A 22,873-nucleotide genomic window follows, 5' to 3' on the forward strand; every position below is an offset into this window, starting at 1 on the left:
TTTTTGAGGGGTGGGGGGGGGGGGGGTCAAATTTCCTCCTCCTCCGTCTTCCATCTTTCTCTGTGCGATAGACGTATACACGTGGCTCACAATGAGGCACTCTAAAATGGACACGCCAATTCTCTTGTTTCATCATAAATTAGTTTAATTGGTTAAAACACATAGCATCATTATTTTGGGAAAATAGAGGCCTGAAATGTCTCCCCATTGAATTTGTTTTTTTCCCTTTTTATAAAAATTTTTATAGCTGTTTTGTCAACATTTCTAGTTTTAGTGCGTCAGTCTTAACGATGCTGGAAAGATTATTTGAAGTTTTGCCTATTAATAGAGAGCAAACATTGACATACTGAAATGTTTTTACTGTAAGGTTGCTTATGATTTTTTTTTGTGGGTATTTGGATTTTGAAGGTGAATGTTAGCATTAACTGACTGGTTAGCACATCCCCCTCCCAGTGCAGAGGACGTGAGATTGAGTCCGGGCTTCGGCCTTCCTAGGTGAAGTTTGCATGTTCTCCCCATGCCTGTGTGGGTTTTCTCCGGGTACTCTGGTTTCCTCCCACGTTCCAAAGACATGCATGGCAGGTTAATTGAACACTCTAAAATTGTCCCTAGGTGTGATTGTTAGTGTGAATGGCTGTTCGTCTCTGTGTGCCCTGTGATTGGCTGGCAACCAGTTCAGGGTGTACCCCGCCAACTGCCCGAAGCCAGATGTGATAGGCTCCAGTGCCCCCCGCGACCCTGGTGAGGAATTAGCGGTTAAGAAAATGGATGGAACTTGGCATTGAAATAATTTTTAGTAAATATAAATAGTTACAATTCTTTTTTAACCAACAGTAACCATAAATAAGACTTGTATCTATAGGTTATGTTCAACTCAATGTCAAATATCAATACTCAATAAGACAAATCATCAATGACACAACCACAATTTATTAATGATGTCATCACTTACTCAGACAATGTCATAATTGGGTTGAAAACGGTCATGTGGATTTTATTTAATGTCTGGATAGACAGACTTGAACCCCGGGATCTGATATAGGGTGAAGAAATAGCAAGAACCGCCAGAAAATTGATTTTCCAGATACTATGGACAAAAAATTACTTTCTGCTTGCTGGTTTTAAAGATTGCAGATGCAGCTTTTACTGCGGCAATGTGCATTTGTTTGCAATTCCCTCTGTCAAGTTACTTTAAAATGTAGAAAGGAAACATGTTGCATAATGACATCAAACCAGAGACGCGTCAGTGTGGTTGTGTACTTGTTTGAAAATCCCCCTGAATATGTGCTACTCAGCTACAATACATCTTTTTCATCACGCTACTGTGTTCGTCAGCAACGATGCTTGCCGTCGTCCAGCCGAAGAAACGAAGCCTGTCAAGGACGAATGACTCGAAGAATTCAACATTTAGGCAAAGTTCACCATTGTAATCCACTACAAGCAGTATGGTATAAGAGAACAAATCCTGTCGTCTGCAAAGGCTTCTTTCATGAGTCCTCTTATTTAAATCCACTTTTCTGATTGGATGTCCAATCCAGTTCATGAGGGATTCGCTTTTCCAAGGATTCACTGCAGTCTATTTACAGAAAAGTTCATTGCATCAGCTTCTTCTGCTTTCATTCACCTGCGATTGAAAACATGAAATGTTTTCATTAAACATTAAAAGTTAACAATGAGAAGACAAGATGTCTACAAAAATAAAATGATCATATACCATAGGGATTAGCATGAGCCCCATTCTCAACATACTTGTCCTAACCCCAATCAATCCCCCCTACCCCAGATTCTAGTAGGCAACTTCATACATCTATTGGCATTCTTTCAGTACACTTGGTATTTAGTATTATGATGTTGGTGGACCTAAAGAAATAGTGAACCCCTGATCTAGCAGAAAGTTTACAGAATGAGTCGTGATAAAGAACATGAGGAGCAATGCAGAGTTAATATTCAACTTTTCTAAAACAACATCCAAGAGGAAGCCGTGAGACCCCAGCCCACGCTTCCTGACAAAATGTTGGCAAAGCAGGAGAAAAATAAACATGATTTAACTCTTGAGGCCATTTAATATTCTTGCAGTTGACTTTTTCATGTGCACTATAGTAAGAAGAGAGCATCGTCTGAGTAGAAGGTGAAACAAACAGCCACCTGATTGGAATTCTCATTTTCCTTTTGTGCTTTGGTTTTGAATTTAAAGAGGATCAGCAGCATCAGCAGGGGTGAACTTAACGGATCCTGTTTCTAAGGTGGGAATGTTTTTGGCGCTTGGGATAAAGATGCTGCTAAGTTGGACCGGTGCGCCTCTGACTTGAAGTTGTGCAGATGAAATTGCCTGTCATGCCGCCTAAGTCAGTTGACTGGCAGCTCCTTTGCTCTCGCTGCAAAAGAACATTCAAGGGGAGGGGAGCGTGCAACCGAGCAACCTTTTGTGATTGATCCACCCCCATCGATTCAAACCTGTCAGCTGCCATGAACAATTGACCGACTCCAAGAAGCCATTGTCCGATTTGTTATTTATGCACAACATTGCGTTTGGATGTTTTTGTTTTGCTTTTTTTTGGGTGGGGGGGGGGGGTATTTGGTCTGCCTAGTGAGAATATCTTGTTTCCGTTTCTACGCAGAATAGCAACCTACACAACCATTTGCTTGAAATGACTTGACTGGTTCATCGGACCGATGATACACAGATAACCCACACATAAAATACGTGCACCAGAGCTGCACAAAATTTTGTGTGCAAGAGCCACATTTCATATTTAAAGGGGACAGATCAGGCAGGTCTTTTGTAGAAAAAAATATATTTATCATATTTTAATGATCAAATAACTTATTCATAATTAATTTAATAAAATGTAATTAAAAAAAATACCTATACCTTGGGGGCGGCGTGGCTCAGTGGTAGAGTGGTCAGCTCCCAACCCATAAGTTGTGGGTTCGATCCCATGCCATTGTGACCATGTTGAAGTATCCTTGAACAAGATACTGAAACCCCAGTTGCTCCTGATGCTGCGTCATCAGTAGGTGAATGAGTCGTTGAATGTAAAGCACATTTTAAGGTGGAGAAGCGCTATATAAATGAAGTGCCATTTATTAAAATAATTCATGCTTGATTTTGAAAAACTGATATATAAAATAGTTTAGTTTTTGCACTCATATTTCATAGTTTTCAGTAGTTAATGTTAAGTCAAATTTATTTATATATAGCTTTAAATTACTTTTACTTTTTTGTATTTTAATTTTTAAATGAAAATTTTGTATCAGTTTTTATTTTCACTTTTATTTATTTGGCATTTTTGGTCCTCCATAAAATGGAGCAGATCCATGGCTCGAAACTAAAAGTAGGCCGTTGCAGCATGGAGCTGGCCAGCGAGCATAAACTCTTTCACCGCCCACCCAGTTAAAATGGATCTTTGACTTCTACAGCCATCATTGGCAGTGAATGAGTTAAATCTTGCGCATAATATAAATGAGAGGCTAATATTTCCGTAGTGGCTGTGCGGCGTTGTGTCAGGATGGGTGCAAATGATTATGACAGTCCTTGTGTGATTGTTTAGAAAACAGTAAAAATACAGAGAGAAAAACACTTTGCAGGGTCTTAATTGGTGTCTGACAAGTGCTAGTTTAAGTGCTAGTAAAGGATTATTTTCCACACTGTGTCGTGTAGTAGGGCTGGCTGCAAGATTTAACAGAGCAGGTGTGCAGCGTGTGTTTATGTCGTTTAATAGGTTTATGATAATGTGCTGGATTTATTAGACCATAATACACCTGCAATATCAGCAAGAAAAGGGAAAGCTGCCAAACCGCTCTCCCCATCATGTGTCTGTAAACATTTAATGGATGATGTGAGCGATTCAGATATGCAGTCGACAGAATAACCATTTTTTGTTGACACGACCGTTTCACTAAGATGATGGACAGGCATCGAGAAAAATAGAAACAAATGATTTTAAATGTAATGACAGAATTATCAAACGTGCAGGTTTGAGAGCTTGAAGTTCGGATGGTGGTGGATGAGGATTAGTGCTGAACAATTCATTGAATTGGGATTGTCAACACAATGTTATCGAATACAATTTTCAAATTGCAAAGTCTGTCATTTGAAAAATGATCTGCTTCATTTTGGTCAGTTTATTTATATTTATTGTATTGAATTTTATTGTGTCTAAATACAGTAAATGTGTTTACATGAAACAAGATGAAGTGATAAAGCCACAGATTAATTTGCATTATTTGTATTATCTGATTCATGACTGACTGACTGACTTTGAATATGATTGTGCCACACTTGCTTGGTAGAATTTTGTGAAGTTGACAATTTAGTATGTTTACTACTCTAATTGAGTAGATTAACTCATTTGCTCCCCAAAACATATAAATGTTCTGTTTTAAATAAAAAAACGTATGTGTTTTTAAATGTTTTATTTTTTTATGCTAGAGCATACAGAAGGCTTTGATGCAGCCTCTGTTCCGAAGAGGACGCTTAATACAATGGTACAAAAACGGCCAGCAGGTGGCAGCAGAGTATAAGAGATCGACCAGGGGCATGTTGCAAAAACGCTCTTTTCCCCCATTGTTTTAAACAGGTTTGTGAATGATGAAACTTAGCTATATTCTAATGCTAATGGCTGCAAAGCAGAAACGGATAGAAATATACTTTTTTCCTGATGAAAGAAGAGACCCTAATCTTTCTTTTGGTAGGTTCCATGTTTTTATAGCAATAGAACACAATAGTCTGTGGGCCAAATGTAAAAAAAAAATAAAAAAAAGTATTTCATATTAATTCATGATTCATTTGCCTTTAAGCCTAACCTGTAAAACCAAAACATTGGAATATAGATAGGGACATATAGATATTTCAGAGCTCCTCTTTAGCCCATCTATGGCAGCGGACAAAATTCCTCTTTATTGGCTGATTGGTAAACGAGTTGTCAAAAAGCACACGATTAGCGATTAGTCAACTTTGGATGTTAAATATGGTCGACTAATCCAATGGATATTGTAGCATATATGTCCTGATCATATTTGCATTTTTAAATGAATTATTCAAGGTAACAAGGTAGGAAAATCTGATAGCAGTGTTTCTTCTCACTTGCTGTATTAACACCTTTTTAAAATGGAACTGTGAAGTGTCATTATAAATATTACTGGGGTGTCAATGAGCCAATAACATTTCTCACCTGGTGAAGTATGTGATGTTACCAAAGTTGGTCCCTATCTGCAGAAATCTTCCCCATCATCCATGTAAAAAACAAGATAAATAAATAAATAAATCATTCAGATTTGATCATCAGTGCAGTACAATTGCAAATCTTGTTTGTGCATTCACTGTGACAAGCCTAAAATAAATATATATGCCATTTTTAGGTCCCGACAAGTCCCTGAATCAATAGCCCCAGGCTCCAGGCTTCCAGCTCCAGGCAGGTGTGGTGTGGACAGTTTAAATAATTAAGTACATGGAGAGAGGCAGAAGCCAAGTCTATGGGTCATCATAACACACTGAAGGATCATGTAACAACGTTAAAAGCAGCTCATTTGAGTGAGTAATTGGTCAGTTTGGGTGATCAAAGTGTCTTGAAAGTGCTAAGAAGACGTGGCAGCCGATTGATTAGACGCCCCCGGAGGCCCGCCTGCAAACATTTTCAACCCACAGAAACACAAGAGAAGCTTGTTGACTTTGACCAAGCGCCTAAGGTCACATTCGACAAGTGAATTGCCGTTCAACAGACTCCAAATTCTTACCTTTGTGGTTTTGATTTTGTTCCCTGTAGCACAGCTCCAGCCCTTCAGATCAGGAAGGACTTTGCATTCCTCGCCGTCAAGGCACGGGTGCATTTGACACCACCACTTCTGCGCCACAATGGAGGCTGCAAGACACCTTAGACTTGACTTCAGTTTTAGGCTTGCGGGTTTTAGGGTGAATATCAGGCCGATATTTACGCTGGTATTTTATTTAATTTTTTTACTAATTAACGTTGATACATCATTAAATTAATAAATCAAAATGACTTTGCATGACCGTTACTACTACTAATGACATATTTCTGTAGGATAAATGTCAAGGCGTAAGGTAGCAGTGCATACAGCACAGGAACAGAAACATCACTGCAAGTAACCATCTCATGACAATGATATCGATCAAAAGCAAGGCCAACATTGGTATTGATATAATTGATATTTGGATATGTTCACATTATACCCATTTTGAGAACATGCAAAGTTTGGCAAGATTCAAAATCAGAACAATGGCACACGAACCACTATCACATGGGACTCATGCATGTAAACACACCACACCGGGTAGACATAGGCTCATTTGCATCCATTCAGTTCTATTTCATTTTTCATATATTTGGTATTTATATGTATTTATTATTTATTGTTACAGTGACTAGCAATAGCACTTGGAGCGCTCAATATTTAAAAGGTTTAAGAACGCCTGCCCAAGAGGATACTTTGTGACTTTGTGGTGACCATTTTGCTTCAGGAAAGTTGTTGGAAAGAAATGTGTTTAAACACAACCATGCTGAAACAAGTGATGACATTAAACCAAAAATCCAACGTATCTTTTTTTAAATGACGATTGTCGCTTCTATACATACTTCACCAATGGTTTGAAATAAGCCAGTATTTATTTAGATGAACTTTTGTCCTGCGGAAAAGTACGATTCCGTCACAGTCTACTCTACAAATTAAATGCCGTTTTTGCAGCTTTGCTCTTTGAAACGTGGTTGTACATAAATAACTTACTCGCAGCTCGCAACAATCACACAATCCAATAGGATGTGCAGCCGCAGTGTGAAGCTGCTGGTCCAGTGGCGATGTGGCCTATTACACAGGCCATTATCTATATTACACATCCCCTTCATTTAGCATTAGCGAATAATGATGGTTGCTGTAATCTGCACATAACACCACAACCTCAATAGAGTCAATTGCACTGAAATGATACTGAAATCAATTTGTATCACACACATTTTATAGCTTACGTAGCAGCGCTGTATAGTGGAAAATGTACACAGGCTCAATGGCGGGAGGGCAGATGGCTATTAAAAAAGGGTTCATTGTCGAATGGTAACTACAAAGAGCCCATTGCATGTGTGTCAGTTAATGTTCAATGATGTGAATATGATGACTGGAAACATCTGGAAGTGTGTTGTTGATTCATTTATTTTCACTGTGGCCGTTAGAGAAGCCCAAGAATGGCTTTGACCTTCAACTCATTCATTAACAAGATGCACATTGTGTAATGAGCGGTGGATCATTGAGTTGAAATTTTTTGTTTGCAAGTTGGCCCATTTGGATTTAGAAACACAGCTAATGCGGTTTGGATATGTTAGTAATTTTGATTCTTTTGAATTGTTTTCACAATGTAAGGAAGTCAAATCACTATTTTCAAAGCATTATTCAAATCCGCGCAAGTCCTCTCATGTGATGAATTATCAGGAGGAGGCTGTCTCACACAGAGCGCAGTAAAAGGTAATTCCATTTTGGAGAAAAAAGGAATAATTAAAAGGTTAAGTGCTGGTCACTTTTGCTGAGAACACCCGTCGAGCGCTAAACTGATGCCGGTGTCTCGCAGCTCTAATTTGCAGAAAATGTCAATACTAAAATGTCAAGGAATAGGTCAGACACGATTGGATCCAGTACTTTAGAAAGAAAGCTCAACTAAAGCAAAGTCACTTGCCGTTTGTGCTGAGTTTGAGGTAGGACAAATTAGCATGTTAAGAGACACAAGTTGTCATTAAAGTAAACCATTAAAGCTGATATCAGTCCTTTAAGTTGTGCATTGCATTTCTTTCTTTCTTTACGCTAGTTCTATCTGCTACATTTGATGAGCCATAGTGTACTGGCCCCAATGTCAGTCAAACTAACTACCAGGTGATAAAAATAAAAACTTTAAAAATAAAAAAGGGGAAAAAAAGCAAACTAGCCTCTTTCATATGACAATAACTAGAGCTGCAACAAATAATCAAATACGTCAATTACAAAAAAAAATGTGGTTGAAGCAAAATTTAAGCCTAAAAGCTTTGCAAGGATTGTTTTGTTCAGACTAATGTTAATCCTACCAACATAATGTCACCAATGTATCAATGTCAGCCAGTTATATTATTGAATAGACAGTCAGATAAGAAATGCATGATAAACAGCCAATCAACTCAACACTCTCATTCTCTGACACCCATGTCACTCACCAAACCAGTAGAATGTGAGGAGGCAACTCCAAGTGGACAGAAATAATACCTGCACCTGACATACTAAGATTATAGTGTCTAATGCGCTGGTGGTTGCTCAATGAATCGATAAGATAATTGATAGAATACTTGATTGTAAAATAATTTGATAGCTCTTGTCCTTGAGATTGCATTCACGTGATTATTGTGGATAATATTCAGGATCACATCTCAACAACAAAATATAAGCGTAGACAAATCTTACCATCTACACAGGAGGGGGCAGCTCTGGTGGTGCCGGCCACTTGGCCCGGAAAGCAGGAGCACTTGACGGTTTGCGAGCGCTCCTCGATTTTGTTCTTGTTGCAACAGCGATGCAAGGCGACCACCTCGCAGGTGCCCGTGGGAACATGCTGCGCTGCTACACACATGACATGGAGATGGGGAAAAAATGGGGAGGGAGTAGGAGGGAAGGAACAATCAGTGTTTAATCCTACGCTCTGTAGTTATTACCCTCCACTCGTGGCCTTGGATTGAGTCCCATAAGAGAAACTCTCTGGGGCCTTTACAACACCTCTTTCATCTCTCTCAGTGCTAATACTCAGTAAATGAGACAACCCATTTTCTTTTAAGGACTCTCCTCTTGTACTAGGCCTCGTTTTCTTGTACGCATCATTCAATAAAAATGGCGAGCAGCTCTTATTCCCGTAATACTTGCGCATCTTTCTGACTGACAGATGATCAGGCCTTTAGCGGAGAAGTCGAGCAGTTCATCTGTGCCTTTTAAATCTACATTATGCAATCAAGTCAATGGAGTCATTCAAAGGGCTTTGGATGGTGTGCTGGTTTGTAAATACGGAGGGTGAGCAGCTTGGCCAATGCTATGCTAACAAGGTCCCATTAATTATGAGCAGAGATGACAAACGTACTTTATACTTACAGTGCAGACTAAATGCTTAAGTACGTATTTTTGCGTAAAAAAAAAATCTAGTAAAATCAAATTTTTCCAGATTAGGCGTTTTATGTACACATATTTGTTTTTTGTTTTTTCCAGTCCTGATTATGAGTAGCAAACTGCTGCTTTAGCTCAGTCTGACTCTATGACCTTTGTAGCTCTTTAAGTAACTGTAATTGATGTGATCAATCATTGTTGCACAAATAATTGTATTCATTAATTTTTTTTAATCTAGTCAATAACTATGGAACAGAAGCAATTCTGCCCGAGCAGCAGCCTGATATGCGGACGGCAAAAGTGCAGCGCTGCAAAACTTGGAGCCAATTTCCAGATCACGCTCCAATGTCTGAATTATTTAGAGCCTCAATGGCTCCTTCCTCTATTAACTGCTTGTGACATTTTCATGAGGCGTCCTTCTTCAGATACTTCCGCCACGATAAACTGAAGATTCCGAAAGCCATCCTAATTGTCTGCTGCGTTTCGTAGGTCTTTTAAATGGAACTTTATAGTATTCGCTTACAGTCTTCCCTAAGCTTTTTTTTTTTTTAATAATTTTCATACAATATGATAAAACTAATGATGATCTCGTCTCAATGTATTCTCCAACATCAGAAAAAATGTTAACCCCTTAGAAGACAGGAGACAGGACAAGCACTTGAGACTAATGAGAGATGCAATCAAAACTAGCATGCATGGAGATGATTCATACTATGAATAAATATATTATTATTATTGTTGGAGAGGCTAGGTTTGGACTGTATAGGTTTGATTCAAATAGAGTAAGTATTTCTCTTTTCGCACTCGGTGTGTCGGTCAGAACACAAAGGAACAGTGGAGCGAAGATGTGGATTGGCAGCTTTAATCCAGGAACATCAGCAAGAGGCGGTTACAGTAGTTGTACTTTAGTGTAGAGGGATACAGGCATACAAGCTTGGGCTGCTATGATGCAGGCACTGTGGCGAACTATGGATGCTTGTAATCCTGAAGTCCTGTGTATGCATGGTCTGGTCTTTTATGCGCGTTTGTGTGTGTGAAAGCATGTGGAAGCGTGAATGTGTGTGGTTCAATGAACGTGTAGTTCAATGTGTGGTTCTGCAATAAACATAAAACAATACAGCGTATGAGTGTGAATACTCCTAATAAACACAAATACAGTATTGCATTGCTTAATAGCTCACACTGATTGGCTAAATAACTGGGCTGCAACATTACTAATTCACATGAACAAGCACTATGTTAGCTGTGCACATGAATGACTATAAACACTGTTAGATTATTAACATTGTTTTTCTGTTTCAATTTATATTTTAACCGTTTTTGATATTAGTTAGAGCTGTGTAATAATAAGACAACAGTTAATTCATATGTTAGTCAATCTATAGTCTGTGTTCTCTTCCCTGGGAAAGTAAGGTTTCTGATTTATCTAAATGAGGGGATGTTTGAAAGTGCAAGCAGAGGTCTGTCCATAAATTTCCTGGTGCAAGGAGGTGCCGGGGATCCAATTGTTTACCCACATCTGGAGTGGACTGAGATAGGAACTGGTGTAGGATTCTAAGTTGTGTATTTCACTCTGCTGACAGGACAAGATGACAGGGGGGGAGTATTCTTCCTAATCACTGTTTTTGTATAAGTGTGGAGGAGCAGAGAGCGAGAGGCACACTTTGTGGTCACTGCTGATTGAGCAAGGATCCAAAGTGGCTCGGAAATTTCTGAATAAAAAAAGCTGTCCAGAAAACTTCTTCACGAGATCTTAACTTTGAGTTTTATTTGAACACGCAGGAAATCAAATAAACGATTTCTAACAACACACACAAAAGTTGTACAACATACTAAACATGAGCTAATAACTCAAAAGTATGACGCACGTAACGAAACTACATCACTAAACATTATTGTGGCTGACTACAGCCGTGGACGTTGCGTAATGGCGCTGCGCATTGAGAGCATAATGTCCCAAACTGACGGCAGACAATACGTGCAAAGTGGGACAAAACATGCAAATAAGAACACAAAACGTTAGTGCACTTATCTACTAATGTCTAACACACAGAAGAGAACACATTTATGTAGTTAAATGGTGTTTAAGACACTTAATTAGTTACGTAGCGAACTTCGAAGAGGTACTCAACGAGCTGTCAATCAAATCGGCACAGAAGTAAATATAATGACGTCACTCTATTTTTAACATAGAATATGGAAAATAGACAAATATAATAACGATGACTATAAATATTTCGAACCTTTCTAACAATTATTATTATTATTATTATGATTATTATTATTATTATTTTATTTCATTATTGCATGATTACATAACAATCAAATGGCTGCCTCTAGCGTTGGCGTAACAAAAAATAATTGAGAAGCACTGCAATATATTAGGTGAACTTTTTTTTTTTTTGTATGTGGGTGAGTATGTGTATGTGTATGTGTATGTGTATGTGCGTGCATGCGTGCGTGCGTGCGTGTGTGTGTGTATTCGTTAGTTCACCAAAAACCTATTAAAAAAATCCCATACCGTTCACCTAAACCGAACACCGCCGTCAGGAGACCCGAGGAAGGACCAAAGAAAACAAAGGAAGGTGAAATCCAGCACTGACCAGACACCACCCACCGGGCCACCAACCAGAGTTCTTCACCAACCCCAGAAACATCTAAATTCCAACAAATCCAAAAAATCAGGGAGACCTCAAGAGACCAAAGGAGAGACTGAGGAAAGGAAGGAAGGACAAACGAAGCAGAGTGAGATCCACAGACACCAGCCTCCACCGATTCATTGACCTGAGGAAGAAGCAGATTGCGTCTGAGTTTCGATAGATGCTGGTGTGGTGGATCTGGCATGCATGAAAATCTCCACCAAAGAGGGGAGCCGTCGACCCCTGCCAGGACAGAGCAAGCGCAACACCTCAGGGCCCCCCAGGCCGCGACAGCGCCAAAGGACGACCCCCGGGCCCTGCCAGGGCCACCGGCCGGAGAGCAAACCCAGGAGGGGGATCGCCCCCCACCCCAACACGGCCCGCGCCCCCAACCCAACGCAGCAGGACGGGGCACTGCAGGCCCGCCAGGCACCCCACCGGTCCACAGCCCCCGCTCTCCCCCCCCCGCCCCCGCCATCCACCCCAACCCAGCCCCAGCCGCCCCCAGGCCACCAGACACCCCCCGCCACCCCCAACCCCCCCAACAAAGCCGCCCCCCCCCCCCGTCCCCAACCCGACCAACCGGCATCCCCCCGGCCCCCGACCCTCAGCCCCCGGGGACCCCCCGCACCCAGGCATCGGCGCCGAAGAGGGGCCGGACAGCGGAGTGGAGAGGGCACCCGCGCCCACCCCACCCCCCGCCGCGTGGAGGGATGGAACACCGGGGGCAGAAGGGGAGATGGGGGCACCGGAGGACGGCCGGCAACCCCGAACCCCAGGCCCAGCGGGGAAAGGCCCCGGTCGTCACTCCAGCGTTCTTAGTGAAAGCTAACCCCTGTTACTGAGTCCGCCAGCTCGCCGACTGGCGAACTCTACCCCTAAACCTTGAATGTCACCCCACCCAATGTATATACAAGTGTGTGTGTGTGGTGCATTAAAATTGGGAGCAGGTGAACCGGAGCAGAGGGAAATGATATCCCCACGCTCCGATCCACCCGCCTCCCAGGCATGTCAGTGAGTGTATGTGGTGCATTAAAAAAATAAATAGGGGGGACTTATAAATACACACATCCGTACAGGACTGAAAGATTTTTTTTTAATTAATTCAATATTGTGATGACAGTTTAATATATGATCATTTTTTCAAGGCCCTGTTTAAAAAAAAAAATTCGTGCAAACACAAGCAATCATTTAGTCTGTATAACAAAATCATTGATAAAATTCATTTGGAGTTGTTAACTTACTGAACATTTTGACTTCCAGTCTTTTAAGTGTTCATTACAACAACTTCTCAAAATTTGACCAAACAAGTGTGATGTGAACACAAGTCAGTAAGTCATAAATCAGATTACAACAAAAGAGCATACAGATCTGTGCATGATTTATCACAAGTTCTCATTAAACTTGTATATGTGTGGACTACCTCTTAAGCGCTGAATTTATTAATTTAATTAATTAATTTATAATTTATCTCAACTCTATATCAATAAATACTATGTTATCTGAGACAGACAGGAAATAGGTCTACTTTTTTTTCATCCTCTAATAAAGTCTGCTTAAATATTGCCTTCTTACAATCTAAAAAATGTGTGGGTACTTTAACATTTGCATTTCTTAAGGATTGTCCATGAATTTTCATCTGGCTTTCAAACTGGGTTTGCCAAATACAGAATGAGATGCTTTTCTCTGCATCTATTAGTGGAGAAAAGCTGAGTGGGCAATCCAAGAGGAGCTCCCATATCCAATGAGGAACCTCTCAGCGTGCCTTCACCTGGCAATACTTGTCGAGCAAACATTTAAGCCGCTTGACTTGCTCCGGGTGCGTTTAACTTTCACGCCTCGCGGGCACAGCGTGAATAAGCATTTTGCAACTTTGGGAAGACCACCTGCCACAAGTTTGATGTAGAGGAGAGTTAGCGAGCTTGGCTTGTCATGCTCATCGTTGAAAACCTTTGAATACTTGCTAGACAGGGTAAAACTACCTAACAACAAAGAGGCAGCTTTACTATTGATATCATGATGTAATGATGCAAACAGTAAGCAAGTCACATTATTACACAAGTACAGCACCGCAGGCTAAAAAATTGCGTCCATAATAGACGGACGCCTTGTGTGCTGGCAATGTAAAATATTCATTTTGACGTGAGGATTTGAGTTTCTCCTCATCCTCTTTTAGTGTGTTCTTATTTAGAAGTCTAAATGAAGCATTCCTCAGCTTTAATTTCTGTCACAGTGAAATTCAAATGCCTCACTGAGTCACTATGACTCATTTTTCACCTCGTTTATTTTTATTTTTACCTACACTCACTCAACATTTGATCAGATCCCGAGAAATACCACAGTGTGAACTCGATACCCATTGTGAACGTATTTGTTTTTTTCACGAAGGAAGATGTCTCAGTGAATCCCTTGAACTCAGATTGCTTTCATTGAGACGTGGTGGGACTTTTTCCTTTTTAGGCAGGCGGGGCTGGCAATACTGGGCGTATGTGCGGTTTGGTCCCAGGAGAAGGCGAGGAAACTGCAAATGATGAGAATTTAGCATTGTTCACAGGGACTGATGGGAATGATAATGGAATCATAAAGACTGTTGTGCCATTTACAACTCACATCGCATGGTGCTATGAATAATTCACAAAAGCATGTAGATGTATGCTAATATTGAACAAATATTGTTAAGTGTTGCTTTGGAGGTGACAAAGTTTATATTAAATGTTATGATGATATTAAAGAATGGTAGGAAATGTGGAATTCAGATTCTTATGAAAACAGTGCGACAGCGCAGATCACTTTCAAGGCTTAAACATTTGTCACATGCTTAATTAAAATCCCTCTGTTTTATTTGTATCCTGTTGTAAATGAATGTTTTTATTCCAGTATTCTCAATTTATGGCACTGGAATTGTATTTATATGGCATTTTTCATGTTTCAAGTAGATTTGCTTGACAAACAATTTAAATTGTTATAAAAACTTTTTTTTTATGTGGACTGTTGCTCGACTTTAAGGGCTGATTTAAAACTATAGATTTTATTTATTTATTTATTTTTTGTAATCTGTTACAATGTGATGAGTTTGGTTTTTTATTGAACATATAAACACAAATAAAACACATTACAAGTCTAAAATATAAATTGTAGCAAGAAAGAAAACAAAAATAGGAAGAAAGAAAAGAGTTCAAAAGGGGTAGGAGGAAGTTGAGTTGCAGTTGTAGTATCAATCCACACAAATAGATAAACAAAACCTTCTTGACAGAGGTATTAACAACAGATCCAAATATGTTGGTTGTAAAAATCCCATCCTTTACATATGTATGTATACATTTCCAAGCATTTCAGTTAGAGATGCATTGAACTGATTTTTCCGAGAAGGGGAAATCTTCATTTATTTATTTATTTATTTATTCTCGGGGAACAAATGAATTTGGCGTGTTTTGGATTTGCGCTGGTCTGATTTCATGCCCTGAATTACAACAGGTTTACAGGCACAGACACAACGCACTGGGGAAATTAGAGGGCCGCGATGGTTATCAGAAAGAAATAGGATGTGAGATTATTCGCATCCACTTCCTGCTAAAATGATGAGCGCCTCGAGTATGCATCCCTGCCAGTCAAAGGCGAGCGCCTAATTGGTTGACAAAGGGAAGAGAGGTGCATATCTATCATGCTCACAAATGGACATCCTGTCCAGTAGGAGCGAGGCCTGCACGCCACCAATTACACGCGGCCGTGTGTTGTCAGTGCGGTGGTAGCGGCGACGGAGTGATCAAACATGTGGCTTGGCCTCCACTTGTAGTGTTAGCAACTTGCCGTAATTGATCTCGCCGGGTTTACAAAGCTTGAAAACACTTTTAATGAGGAAGGGATTTAGTGGAATTGGACTCAATACAATTAGCTGAAATTACTGAAGGGGGGTATTTCTTTGTGTTTTGTAAATCACCACTCGTGTGTTCAAAATGTGTTCACATCGAGTCGCTTGGTAAACAGAGCAGATGGACGACAACTCAACAAGCTCCCTCAAGTGTGTTTTATGTTTGACCTTGTCTTTGAACATGAATGAAGATGAAGATGAATGTGTATTTAAAATCTGCTCATTGTTTGTGTTTATTCTTGGATGCTAACTAAAGAGGTGAAGTAATGAAGAGTTTCTTTATACCCATCATTAGAGGTGGGAGTGTAAGTCTTAATTTCCCAGTAACATCACAGTTCCCAGATCCATCTCTGTATTGTCTATTTAATGTATTGTCTTTTCAGTTCAACCCATAACTGACAATAATGAACTTAGTTATAGTTTAACAAGCTAATGTTCAGCTAAACTGTGAAGCTAACGTAGCGCAGCTGTCTTTTGGGATGTTGTTTAAAAGAAGGGATAAAATTAGATGTTGAAGTTGTCAACTATTTTTTAACTGAGTTGCCATTCTGTCTTCTGATTTAATCACAAATGTAAATTTTGCATCCAATAGTTAGCCTAATAATAGCATAGCTGCCAAGTTTCAAGCTTTCAGAAAATAAGAGAAAACACAACCTTCATGACCTCTGATTGAAATTGTCATGTTGTTGGGCTCTTAGTGTTTTTTTCTATGTCTTGCAGTGCCTGGTTAACGAGGGAGGCGTGTCCCCTTGCGCCCACCTGTTTCGCATCAGCCATTAGGACTATAAGAGGACTGGGATTCCAAGCTTCCACTGTCGGATTGTTACTCCATTTGCTCACAGCCACAGCCACAGCCACAGCCACAGCCACAGCCACAGCCACAGCCACAGCCACAGCCACAGCCACAGCCACAGCCACAGCCACAGCCACAGCCACAGCCACAGCCACAGCCACATCCTAGTGTTTTTTGGTTCTCGCTACTAGTTCAATTCTAAAGCTCTCGTTTTGGGTACATGTAAGTGTTTTTTTGTGTGGCTACGTTCACACTGCAGGTCTTAATGCTCACTTCCTTTTGCGTGAAATTCAAAAATCAGAGTTTTTGGAGTAAGCGTTCACATTACCTATTATTTGCGACCTCAGTCTGCTGTGACCCGCATGCGCAGAAGAATATACAACGTCACCCACAATGCTGTGGTTGCGGAAGTAAATACGTATGGTTCAGCATGTCAGGGCCTCTGTCAAGTCCGTCGTTGGGGCTCATATTTTTACCATCTCGAAACAACTTTGCCGATTCACGTATGTGACGTCTTCCGAGCCGTGCCAACCTCGTGGATGTGTCAAGCATAAATCAAGCTTATAACGCCCCCGCCCGCGCGGAGCGCATTTTGGACTTTTGATGACGACAAGGTCGGATATATGTGACCTGGCCGTTCAGACTGCGGTCGCATTGCAAAAATTCGGATATGTATCCGATCTAGAACCACATATAAAAGTGACCCATGTCGGATACGAAAAAATCGGAATTGAGCCGTTCAGACTGACATAAAAAAAGTCAGATACAGGTCGCATTTGGGCAAAAAAAATCCGATCTGGGTCGCATTTGCCTGCAGTGTGAACGTAGCCTTTGTTCTCACCTTTGAATGGTGCGTTTTCATAGCTATAGTACTTGTGTTGATTTCTTGTGTTTGCGGTTTGTAGCCTTTGGGCATTTTTGTGTTTGTGTTAATTTCCCTACTTGCATTTGCAAGCACTTTTTGTTAACCTTTTGTAATGGCTTTCGACCAGCGCTTTGTATTTGTATTCACGTGTTTTGGTGAATAAACCACTCGCATCCTTCCTCTGTGTTCTGTGATTCTGGGATCCACTCTCCGGTTGTACCGGAAACCTAACAGAAATGTTATATACAGTAGTCACAATGAAAAAAAAAAAGACTTAGGCAATTGCTATTAGGCAAACAAAGTGTAATAATTGGAGGCCGCTTCCTGCGGTGGCCTCTACACTCCAAACATAACTTGTAGATCATATCCAGTCTCATTATTACCAAATCAGTCAAAGCCCTGTAAGTGGAGTCCGCCAGGATGATAGTAATGTGAGCACCACATCATCCAAAAAGGAAAACCAACGACTAGCCCTGAGGCTGAATTGCTTCCTGCTAATCTTCAAGCATGCACCATGAATGTTTTTATGTCTTTGTTTGTGGTTAAAATGTTACGTGTGCTTACACTTTTTAAACAAAATAGGGCCTACGTTCCTTTTGTTGGTACTACGTTTAGATGAGTCCCAATTTTGCAACTCTGCTGTGTCTAATCTCAGTATATGTGAGACTGATTGAAAATATTCTCAAGTGCCCTTGTCTTCTATAATCATTAAGGGCAAAGTCACCCTGCTCAATAGTGTGACTCGGTGATGCTTTTTAAATTAATGTTTAACAATGGACACACTCAGAGCCACTTCACCAGGATTTGACGACCAAAACTATATTTAGGATTACCATAATGTTGCGTTCGTACATTTGTTACATGGAGAAGTTACAGGCAGCTTTTCTCCAATTTGAGACATGGTTGTTTGTTAAGTCCAATGAGATTGTATGTTTTCCACGGTGATGTGTCGAGAAGGAAAATGGCAAGTGCACTCACCTGTGGAGCCCACGGACATGTCCCAGAGGCTGACGGCGAGCACCATGACGAGTAAAAGCGCTTTGCTTCCAACCTGCACGTGTCGCTCACTCATCCTGGAAAATGGAAATGGTGCCTTATTGACTCTAAATAGCAAAATTGTTCATCATCAAATTACAATCAGTGACTCACACCTAGAACACCAAAACTATAACCTATACATTAACATACTACTAACGATGTATCCCACAGGACATTTTCCAAAAAGTTACTTCAGCATTGTTTACTAGCACTCATAATTATAATTATAAATATATATAGTATTAAGTAATAATATCATTTTGATTGATATTATAATTAGGGGTGTTGAAAAAAATTCGGCAACATATCACGATATTACAGCGCGCAATTCTCGAATCAATTCAATATGTGGCCGAATCGATGTTTAAACATATTTTTTTTAAATGGAAATATTCAACAAAATGTCTTACTTAGGGTAAGGGTTCACACGTTAAGCATTTAAAAATGTTATAATAATGAAACATTAAGCCTTAATATTTTTAGTTCAATGCTGTTCAAACATGAAACAGATTGCAACAAATTGTTTGTTAAATACAGTGGCTCACAGTTATAAGCCTGAAGTTTTAGATAAATAAATAAATGTTCATACAAATCTTACAGTGTACATGTACAAGTTTATTGATTAGTCTTTTCTAAATTTGAGTTAATTTTTTTTGGGCAGTAATCAATTTATAGATTTGTATCGGGATTAATCGGTATCGAATCGTGACCTATGAATTGTGATACGGATCAAATCGCCAGGTACTATGCAATTCACACCCCTAATTGAAATCATGATTAGTAAACACAATCACTCATTCATTTAAAACATTTGCATTTATACCATAACTCAAACTTAATACATTTTTGCAGTGTACGTTTTGGCCTCTTAGGGGCAATGATGAGACATTCATAAAGAGTAGAAGAAGAAAGTATCGAACATTAGTGAAAAGCATTTGGTGGGGGGTTTTCCCGCACGTTAGTAAGAATGTATACCTGTGAGTATTGTTACGCTCGTCTGTGAATATGTTTTGTTTGAATATAAAACCCTCTCATGATGGCTAATGCTAGTTTTTGCTAGCCGATCAATTGGTTTTTCTAATGAGCGCTACTTTTAAAAGGAACCCCGACTGTAATGACAAGTTTGCTTTTGTTATTTATTTGGTTGATAATAACATAACTATGAGCTTCATTTTTCAAACATCATTTCCAGTTTAATACTTTTGTAGAAACTTTATTTGGACGCATTCAGTTCGTAGTGACGTAGAATGTCGGCTGGCTCTCTGCCGAGCTATGTGAAACGTCTATAAAGAAAGCAAAGCAAGTCTCAGTAGCTTTCCTAAAGGGACGATCAAATCTCTTGAATGCGTCTGGTGAATGACAAGAGCACAGCATGAGGGAGGGTGATTTTCCCAATCGCATGTTGTTTCTTTAGTAACATGTTAATAACAACCAAATAAATAATATGTAGCAAACTTGTCATTACTTGTCGGGGTTCCTTTTAAGATGGCAATGTAGCTACACCCTGAAAACAGATTGGGTAAATTGACCAAAAAAAAGGTTAAATTTGACCAATCTAGCTGGTAGTTATGTGTTCGACAGATCCTTTGGTTAAAACAACCACTCTAGAATGGTAGATGTTTTCAACCAATATATATTGGTGATTGGGCCAACCGATACAAATTGGTCATTCTGACTAAGATATTGGTTAATCTGTGTTAGAGGCTGACATTTTTTTCAGGAATCACGCGGGTCATGGGAATCCTGAAAAAAAGTGGAGTGAAACACATTCTCTGCATTTGACCCATCCCCCGAGGGAGCAGTGAGCAGCAGCAGCGGCAGCACTCGGGAATCATTTGGTGATTTAACCCCCAAATTCCAACCCATAATACTGAGTGTCAAGCAGGGAGGCAAATGGGCCCCATTTTTATATCTTTTGGTATGAGCCGGCCCAGGATTGAGCTTGTCAGGCCTAATGATTTATGATATATTATAATATATTGTAATCATAATAAATACATTTAAAATACAATAAATTGATATCCATCCATCCATTTTCGAAACCGCTTGTCCTCACAAGGGTCGCGGGGGCCGCTGGAACCTCTCCCAGCTGGCTTCGGGCAGCTGAACTGGTTGCACAATAAATTTATACAATAAATATATTTTCAAGTGATCTATCAAGACTTGCTTTCTATTGTAACCAATTCCATTCATTGTTTGGCTAACCCCAAAAATTGGTATGCCCGTAACCACCCGGAATGGTCAATGTCTGACCAATCTATTGGTTAATCAAGCCAATATGAGCTTAACCTACAAGATTGGTAAAGTTTTTTTTTTTTTAACAATCCATTTTTAGAGTGTAAAACAAACGGTTTCTTATATTTAAACATGCAATGTGTGTAATTGTTTTGATGTGTGTTTAGAATTGTAGTAAACTCCAAGTGGGATGTCAATAAACAGCTTATAGGACGATCAGAGAAGGTAGAAGATCATACGCAAACATACGTCAAACGCTTGCTGCATTCAGGGGCCTTATGCTCCCGAGAAGCCAAAAAAAATTAATCATTTGGATTAAATTCGATTAATTGTGGTGACCAAACAAAGATGAACAGAAGGTAAAGTGTTCAAAAGGCTTCATCCGACTCGCAACAGCACCTTTGTCCTCCAAAATGTGGAGTAGTAGTTGGTTCGCTGCGCATAAACCATCTGGCATGGCATGTGTAAGACAGCGATCATGTTTCCAAAAAAAACGGGATACAGCAACAGCACAGTAATTACTGGAAGAGGCTCGGTATCAAATGGTGCGAGCGTGCAAAGTTACAAGCTGCGTTTATGCCTTACTTACCGCCTCCTGCCTCTTATCTCGTCGTGCTCATTGACGTATAGATTGTCTGAACCTCTCAGGGATTCTCATGTTATTTGCATACTGTAGCTAATTACAGTTATTTTGGACCAGTAATTGAGCCCTGATTTTTGATGCGTCTCACTGGACGCCAGATCCAAGGCTGTGTCAAAATAGTACTGAATAGGAGTGCTTTCCAAAGCGGAAGGCAAAATATCCGTCATTGGGACTGCACAGCGACATTTACCAGAGGTTGGCCGCAGTTAATTTTTTCCGAGATTAAAAATGTATCGCTTCTCCCTCACACCCCAATACTGTGCACATTACTGCCCCTGCTATCTGAGCAGACCTTTCCCTTAATTAAAGTCGTATGTAAAGTTGGATAATAATAATAATAATAATAACAACAACAACAACAACAACAACAACAATAATAATAATAATAATGGTGTTTGCACAAATAGATTCCCATTGGCCACCTACAGCCGATAGCGACTTTGCAGCAGGTTGGCTGCTGACATTCCCCTTCACATGTACAGATTTATAGCCGGTATTATGCAGCTTGGCGTTCGGTCAATGAGAGCGCGTGTGAAAAAATGGTCATCGGTGACAAAGTACAGGCCTGCGCGCCGCCGCATCGTTTAACAGTAAGGCTGCAGTTGTACAAATGGCTTCACATTGTCCCTGAATGTTTTGCTTTGTCATTGGTGGCATCAGCCACTCACTATGGATTTGTTTGAGCTTTAAGCGCTTTGATGCTTGAACCCAAAAACAGGATATATTAGTGTTCTTAAAAGACAGCTGCACAGAACTATCCATCCATCCATCCATTTTCTTAACCGCTTCTCCTCACAAAGGTCGCGGGGGGCGCTGGAGCCTATCCCAGCTGGCTGCGGGCAGTAGGCAGGGTACACCCTGAACTGGTTGCCAGCCAATCACAGGGCACACAGAGACGAACAACCATCCACACTCACACCTATGGACAATTTGGAGTGTTTGATTAACCTGTCATGCATGTCTCTTGAATGTGGGAGGAAACCGGAGTACCTGGAGAAAACCCACGCAAGCACGGGGAGAACATGCTAACCACCCAGGAAGGCCGAAGCCCGGACTCGATCTCACGTCCTCTGCACAGAACTATTCCATAAAAAAATTAATAAAAATAAAAATAAAAATAAATAAACGTCACACCCGCAACTATGAAATTGATTTGAGTTTTGATGACTCACTGATCTCCTTGAGTTAAATTGGTCCATCTAAAACAGGGGTGGGCAACACAGCTGATATATGATCAGCTCATCAGCAAGCTCTGCATAAGCTTGGTAATGATCCTGTTGATTGGAATCAGCTGCTTTGCAGCAGGGAAACCTCCAAAACCTGCAGGACGCCGGCCCTTTGTTACGTTGTGGTCACGGAGCGGCGTGGTGTCTGTCGGCGTGTGAAGTGGAGGACCCAAAATGCAGGGAGGCAGGAGAACCACAGCAGTAGTGCGGGCGAAACTGCCGTGCTTTATTTTTACAGAAAACACTAACCAGGGTACTGGTTAATGCTAACTAAATAACAAACTGAAAAGCTACAAAATCAAAATGACAGACAGAACTCCGGTGTTGATCGTGACAAGCGGCAATGATCCCACGCCGACTGATCACCACCCGGGAACTAAATACACCCACACTAATTGGGTAACTAGCCACACCTGGGGCCAGGCACAAGTGGCTGAGGGCCCGGA

General features: G+C 40.4%; 1 protein-coding gene across 2 annotated transcripts in view; it reads right to left on the bottom strand.

The window, feature by feature from the left end:
* Nucleotides 1–912: 912 nt before the first annotated feature.
* The window catches only part of LOC147160269 (chemokine-like protein TAFA-2), a 47,617-nt gene continuing 25,656 nt past the window's right edge, over nucleotides 913–22,873 (bottom strand). The window contains exons 2-6 of one of the 2 annotated variants that reach the window (XM_086060279.1): nucleotides 18,264–18,358; nucleotides 8,434–8,586; nucleotides 5,737–5,861; nucleotides 5,175–5,222; nucleotides 913–1,624 (exon numbers count right to left, since the gene is read on the bottom strand). In XM_086060279.1, coding sequence (XP_085916405.1) covers nucleotides 5,193–5,222; nucleotides 5,737–5,861; nucleotides 8,434–8,586; nucleotides 18,264–18,357 — 402 coding nt within the window. In that variant the 5' untranslated portion in view covers nucleotide 18,358 and the 3' untranslated portion in view covers nucleotides 913–1,624; nucleotides 5,175–5,192. Of the gene's footprint in view, nucleotides 1,625–5,174; nucleotides 5,223–5,736; nucleotides 5,862–8,433; nucleotides 8,590–18,263; nucleotides 18,359–22,873 lie in introns of both variants that reach the window. The other variant, XM_086060278.1, reaches the window with a different exon arrangement.

Source organism: Leptonotus elevatus, chromosome 17, assembly GCF_054856555.1.
Source record: "Leptonotus elevatus isolate MCC_2025b chromosome 17, RoL_Lele_1.0, whole genome shotgun sequence".
Taxonomy (NCBI): domain Eukaryota; kingdom Metazoa; phylum Chordata; class Actinopteri; order Syngnathiformes; family Syngnathidae; genus Leptonotus; species Leptonotus elevatus.